At 39.1% G+C, this 7,503-nt stretch overlaps 1 protein-coding gene across 1 annotated transcript in view; it reads left to right on the top strand.

The window, feature by feature from the left end:
* ENKUR (enkurin, TRPC channel interacting protein) overlaps window positions 1–7,503 on the top strand; it is an 80,972-nt gene that overhangs the window by 54,265 nt on the left and 19,204 nt on the right. Inside the window, exon 5 of the mRNA XM_006871653.1 lies at window positions 1,184–1,330. Coding sequence (XP_006871715.1) covers window positions 1,184–1,330 — 147 coding nt within the window. The remainder of the gene's footprint in view (window positions 1–1,183; window positions 1,331–7,503) is intronic.

Raw genomic sequence — 7,503 nt, 5'->3', positions numbered from 1 at the left:
ATATATGATAGAATGAATGTAAAATTAATGTTCTCCCATGTAAACTATCACATAATTCACAATAAAACATTTAAGAAAAAATAAAATAAAATAGCCCCCTTTTCTCCTTAGTGTCCTTTATTTTGTTTCAGATCACATACTACTTATATTTATAGTCTATTTTGGGTGAGTCTGCCTTACCATAGGAGACAATCTACATGAGGACAGGAACTTTGCCTTCCTTACTCATTATTATGCCTAGAACCAAGTACATTCTCAAATGTTTTAAAGAATGAACAATGAGTGGTTTTACTTATATAGACAGTGATATCAACACATTCGTTATTAAGACAGAATCACTACTGATTGTATTGCTATCAGTCATTGTAATCCAACCAAGAGCCTAAAAAGGTATTTGCATTTCCAAAAACAACTTCAGGTTCCAAAGCTCTTAAATTGATGTGCTTGGGATCTTTTAAGGGCTTATTTTTTTTATAAAGACTTTGAAAGGATTTATCTTCTTTTATTTGCAAAACTATGCAAAAGAGACCTTAGAAAATCAAAGTATTTCAAGGCTAAAGTCTTAAGTTCCTAAAAGAAATAAAGAAAAAACAACTCCTAGGTGTAAAACAAAACATAACCCAAACCCATTGCTGTTGAGTCGATTCACCTCATGGTGACTCTGTAGACAGAGAAGAAAGGCCACATAGGATTTCCAAGGCTGTAATCTTATGGAAGGCACATCTTTCTCCCACAGAACAGCCGGTGGTTTTGAATCGCCAACCTTTTAGGTAGCAACTGAGTGCTTACCCACTGCATCACCATGGCTCCTTTACTAGGAGGTCAATTCATGAATCAGGAACAGGTACTGGACAATTAGAAAAGAAAACAAGCAACTTCAATACCAGCTCAGACCGTTTTAGTAGACCAGAGTCAACAACTCATAGCTGTCTGCTACCCTAAAAATTTACAGTCTCAGGAATCTTAAGGAGCAGTTCTGCTCTGTCCTATGTATCAGAATCAACTCGATGGCAGTGTTCATATTTCCCAGTGAGGAAAAATTACTTAATTGTGTCTGTTTGCAATACTTTGAGAAAAGTCTTTAAATATGTAAGGTGTCTTTTTCTCCCATTCATTGACTACTGTAAAAGATTACATTCAGGATATTGCTTCTTTATTTATTTTCCCTTCAAAATCCTTGTAGGATTACGGCACCACACCTGAATATATATGTAAGCGAAATGAGGAAGTGAAGAAAGCCCAGGAAGAATATGACATTTATGTAAAGGAAAACCTTAGAAAGGCAGCTATGAAAAGGCTCTCCGATGAAGAAAGGGAGGCGGTTCTACAGGTACGTGCTCTGTAATGTATATTCCTCAGTAACTCTTTGGAACATCTCTAAATGGCATACCATTTTTCTGCTTCCCTTGATTATTAAAGCCAGTACATTGATTTTGAGATCAGAACACCATCCTTTGGTTATTGTAACAAACTACTTGCAGCAAATCTAACGCTTTGGGGAGAGGGAAGAGTTTTGTTCAGAGATTCATTGAACATTTTATTTCTAATATGATGAGATTCTATGATTTTATAAAGTGTTGTAAGGAAACCCATCTCTCTTACAAGAATCATGCCTGGATAGGGCAAACTAGCTTTCTTATTTTCATTCTCCTGTCCCAATGTTTAAAAATAAGATAGCCATAAATTGGTTATTTTTCACTAGATGGAGCTCTAGAATAATTGAAATTGTCCCTTGATTGACCAACTTTTTTATCTTCTTTTTTAATTATAACACAAATGTTCTAATGTTAGCATAACTAGGTGTTCGATTTTATGTGTGTTTTACTTCTTTTAAATAAATATAAGTAAAATTTACTCTAAACAATAGTTACATTTGAAGTTTTAATGTAAGACTTTTATGTGAAGCATTTAAAATATTAGAAGATGTGAGCAGTTTCGGCTCCATCATCTTGTTGGTTGTTGTTTTTGTTAAGTGCCATTGGCTCAGTTCCAACTCATAATGATTCTGTATAGGGTTTTCAAGGAGCAACTGATTGGTTTGAACCACCAACCTTACAGTTAACAGTCCAGTCCTTATCCTACAGCTCACTCCAGGACTCCATCATCTTGTTTGTTGTTGTTAAGTGCTGTTGAGTTGGTTTTGAGTTATAATGATCCTGTATAGGTTTCTGAGGAGCGACTGGTGGGTTTGAACGCTGACCTTGTGGTTCAAAACAACCTTGCAGTTCAGTGCTTTATCCTACAGCACTACATCAGGACTCCTTCATTTTGTTTAGAGGAGTCCTGATGTGGCACTGTAGGATAAGCACTGGACTGCAAGGTAGGTTTGAACCTCAAGGTTGGTGGTTCAAACCCACCAGATGCTCTTTGGAAAGCCAAGACAGAGTCACTATGAGTCAGAACCAACTCAGTGGCACTTACCAAAAACAAGTACTATTCTAGAGTTAAAGTCTTACAGAGGTGAAAATAGTGCTTTACCCTTTGCTTTGGTATTTTAAAAGTTTTCTACAAAGTCATTTCTAGTGACTTTTATAAATAGCACAAACTCTTTTTACCATATCAATTTCAGAAAAGTAGATTCATCTGCTATTATAAGGTGTGGCTCTGTAGGATAAGCACTGAACTGCAGACTGCAAGTTTGGCAGTTAAAACCCACTAGCTACTCTTCAGAAACCCTATACAAGGTCACTATGAGTCAGAACTGACATGACAGCACTTAGCAACAACATGCTGTTATCCTTAACATGTTATCAGTGTCATCAAAATCATCAATAAGCATTGGTTAAATGCATAGAGTCTTGTGCTAAGCTCTGAGGATATTGTTTTAAAGGCATAAGATACAACTTTTGCTAGAGAGAATGTTTTAATTTAATTGATGGGAAGTGATGTGTATATGTTGGTGTTGTTGAGAGTGCCTTAAAGACAATTCTAATTCATAGAGACCCCAGGTGGCAGAACAGAAGTGCCCTCTAGGGTTTTCTAGGCTTTAATCTTTAGAGGTATAGGTCACCAGGTCTTTCTCTGGTGGAGCCACTAGGTGAATTTAAACCACCAACCTTTAGGTTAATTAAGCCTTCAACTACATGGGCTTATTTATATATAGGCAGATATGTATATGTGAATGTATGTATATGTGAGGATGTGTGTGTGTGTGTGTGTGTGTGTAAGTTTTTAAGGGTTCCAGGGCATGACCCGTCACTGAAGGATGAAGATTTTTGGCTGAGCATTGAAGTGCCAAGTAAGAAGGGATCTGATACAGCAGTAGTGGCCTAAGGATAGGGACTGTGTCTCTTTGTTGACAGCTGTATCCTGGTACCTAACATTGAGCCCAGTATAAACATAGGTGCTCAGTAACAATGTGCTAGAAGGAAAAGGAGAAGGGCAGGCAAGCAGGCAGCAACAGAAGTAGGAATGTCATTGGCATTTTCAGGGAACACTTAGCCGATCAGTGAGACTGAAACAGAACATTCATGAAGGGAAGGTGACCCTGTGAATATACCATTGTGAATGTAGTGTACAACTCTGCAATGACTCAAAACTGAGTGGTGGTGGCTCATTCTATTGTAACAAATTAATTCAATTCCCTAATTCATTAGAGGAAGGGTACTGGTCTTGAGCCATTTATTCTCATTCATAGTTCATTCCTTCTCTCTCTGTCTGTCTGTTTCTTATTCTCTCTCCCTTTTCCTCTGCTCCCCAGCCCACCAGCCCTTTGGATTCTACCCTTTTCAGAAAGTATGTAGTTTTGTGAAAGCCATGTTTTTCTGTCTACACGATGCTGAAGAATAGTGAAAAGAGGAATAACTTCATTCAGGAGGAAAAGGCTTCCCCTTCACATCCCCTTTTGGCCATAACCTCCTAATGTGGTCTACAGGGCAGGAGTTCATTGCATCCCCTTTGGTGCATCTGTAGCAAATTCTCCATTGGATGCTTGATTGGCTGGGGAGTATAATTTCCATAGCAACAAAGCCACTAGCTACATTCCTGACAAGCCCTGAACCACACTTCTCTCCCTGGTGATGAGTTACTGTTATTTGACAACACGGTTATATGCCCCCAAGCTGGCTACATTCTGTTCCTTCTTCATGAAATAGCTCATTATACTTGGAAGGCATCATCTGGTCTAATGATTCTAAACCCCTTATTTACAGATGAAGATATAAAATGCAAAAATGTTAAGTGAGCTCATTTGTTCATTCACCCTGTTCATTGATTGCACATCTAGTATGTTCCAAACACTGCCCAGCCCTGGGGAGACTGTAGTGAGCAAAACAAATATGGCTCTTATTGTCAATGAGCTTAGAGTTTACCTTTAATTTGCTATTGGTCACCAAATTATCAAGTATCTGAATAAGGGTTACAACTCTTACCTACCAATTCCCAGACCAGTGTTTTCTTCACTATGTCATACATACACACCTGCCACAGAGGCATCAGGGGGACGCTGTACTAGTCAGAACTCCAACAGGAAAGAGAAGGCACACTCTGCTGAGAATCTGAAGAGAATTCAATGAAGGAACGCTTTACAGAAGTGAAGCAGAGTTAAGGGAGCCAACCAGGAACCCTATGACTCCCCAAGACTAAGGACAATGGGAATTTACCACCACCCTTAGCATGAAGGGCAGACAGATATTAGTGTTAGCAGAACATGGGGGAAAGCTGGTTATTTAACTCAACTAGAGAGGTTAATCAACTCAACTTCCTAATGCAGTAAAGGGAGGATACCAGTCTTCGCCCATTCATTCTCGCTCATATTCATTCACTGCCCCCCAACCCTCACTTTCCAACCCATACTCTGACAGGTGTTGTAGTCACAGAGGGATGCAGCCAGAACTAGGATCAATGGGATGCAGCCAGAACTAGGGTCAAAGAAGCACCCTAACGTCTATTGCCTGCCATGAATGCCTCCATTGGTTGAACACATTTAGAGTTCAGAGGGCAAAGGAGCCAGAGCAGTGCAACCCACAACCCTCAGACCTCATCCAAAGCACAGAGCCAAGCAAGAAGGTAGAGACTGGATGGTGGGGATGGAAGGGAAGGTGCAAAAGGAACATGAAACTCAAAACACTTCCTACTTATTTTACGACCACTTTTCTGTATTTGAAACATTTCCAAAATGAATAACTCTCATCTCATCATTAAAACAAGAGAAAAAAAAAGAAAAGTAAGGGAAATTTGCTATTGTTGCAATGCATGAAAGATGATCAGCTGAAATCACATGAAAAGAAAAGGAAAAGTCTCAGAAACCTCGAGGTGATTATTTCCTTATCATATGGAATATTCATTATATGTGGTTTCCATTCCCTGGCTGTTAACTTTGATCCATGCAAGACTGCACACACTGGAATAAAAGCAATCTATACTTCAATAGAGAATCCGAGGAAAAAATAGAAAGAGAGAGTGAGAATCTGGGGGTGAGGGAATATAGCTGCAGTGAGCACAAGTGATATGGAAGGAGTACCCAACTAGCTGTGAGCAGCCTTTGATACTTGAAAGTGTATAACTCAGTAGATTTCCTCTGTGCAGTGGGCTCCCCTGTGGAGCATTCTAGAAGCATAATTCTTGTTTCATAAAAAAAGGAAAAGAATGACTGAGAAATAGAATTCTTTTGAGGGCTTCTTTTTGTAATACATCTCCATGCACTTTTAATTTAATCACACCATCTTTCTAGCCCTACTCTTCTTTCTTTCTTCCTTGTTTTTAGACTTGAATTTTTTTTCCATCTACCTTTTCCCTTTCCAAATCCTTGATATATTCTCACTCAACTAGAAGTCAACATTTGTTGCCCTTTTCCACAACCAACCTATTCTTACAGTGTGCCCTATCCTACGATCATATTTGCCTAAGTACAAAAATAAACCACTGAGATTTTATTGCCCTTAGGAAGTTTTTACAAGATAAAATTTTTACCACAAAGGGCTTATATGAAGACATGATTATGTAAAACACTTGTAATCTTCTCGTAAATATAAATGTGTGACCTTCATTTTCAAGGACCATGTTTCCAAAGAAGTATTTTAAATTGTATTTGCATTTTTGTGGGTGTGTATTGAGTGAGTGAAAGCTTACAGGGTAGATCATCAATTTTATACTCAGCAAATCATTGTAATGATTAGAATTCCCTCCATGCACCCTTAACCAACGGTAATTACCTCTACTACCCCCCTTTTTAAAATGTACACACAGCACATTGTGAATATATATTCATTTAAATGTCCAGAGGACACATTTTGCAAGATAGTCGCCTGCCCACAGGCACACTGCTTTTCTCAATCCATGGGCCTACAGTCTTCTGCTGCTGTTGTCTCTATGCCATCGTGTCTGCCACCATCTCTGTTGTTGATGCTTTTCTGGTTAGGATCCCTCACTCCTCTCATGTTCTTCCCTCTGGATGGTCCTAGAGTCCTCTGTTCCTGAAATGACAGATTAACTGCTCTCCCCTTTTAGTTACACCTTTTCTACATTTACAGTTGGGACAATCACCATTAGACCTGAAAATAATTACTCATAATTGAATCATAAAATCCTATCCCCCCTCATCACCAGACCATCTGGACAAGAGGAAAACTACTCAGTAGGGTTTCTGTCTCCCTTGTTCTGACACTAAGCACCCTCATCTCATGAAAGCTTGTAAGCCTGCTACTTTGTGCCTTTATAGTCCTGCAGTTTGGGTAGGCGAAGTCTAAATTGCCCATCCATATCAACCGACTCCACGGCACATAACAACAACATCAACCTAGTGTACTTAGGAGACATACTTGATCTTTGATGTGAAGAATCCTTCCCTAGTCCATTGAAATTGATAAGATTGTAGCAATTTACACTTGATCCTGGTATCATGCTTATTTATCGTCAGCAAACCATCCATGCTAAGTCAAATGGGTACTGTCTGCATGAAGTTGCATTTTTGCTTTCTGCTTTTATGTAATAAAATGAGTTATGCACCTATTTTGTTGTTGGTAAATGCTGTCAAATCAGTTCCAACTCATAACTACCCTGTATAGGGTTTCTGAGGAGCAGCTGGTGGGTTTGAACTGCCTGCTTTGCAGTTCAAACTGACCTTGTGGTTGAGTGTTTTCCTATAGCACCTCAATAATACTGAATTATAAAAAGTGCCGATATATCAACTTCATTGCCTAAATTCAAATAGTTGAGACCATTTTGCCAATGGTGCTTCTAGCATACTTTTTTTCTTAAATGTTTTATTGTGAATTATGTGGTCGTTTACATGGGAGAACATTAGTTTTACATTCATTCTATCGTATATCATCTCATTGCTATGGTTACAATCCCCTCCATGCAATCTTTCCCCCATACTCCCCAGGTCTTCAGCACACAGTCGCTCTCCCTCTCTGGATCTAAAGTCTTCAGCTGCTACATCACTCCACTTCATCATCTCTGTCTCCATTTCAGGCATCACTGCTTCTCTGGGTAGGGTTTCGCTCTCTGCTCTTCTCCCTTGATGGTCCTAGGGACCTCTGCTCCTAGACTGAAAAGTTAATC

Source organism: Chrysochloris asiatica, unplaced genomic scaffold (genome assembly GCF_000296735.1).
Source record: "Chrysochloris asiatica unplaced genomic scaffold, ChrAsi1.0 scaffold00172, whole genome shotgun sequence".
Taxonomy (NCBI): Eukaryota; Metazoa; Chordata; class Mammalia; order Afrosoricida; family Chrysochloridae; genus Chrysochloris; species Chrysochloris asiatica.
This window is presented reverse-complemented; position numbering and strand designations above follow the sequence as displayed.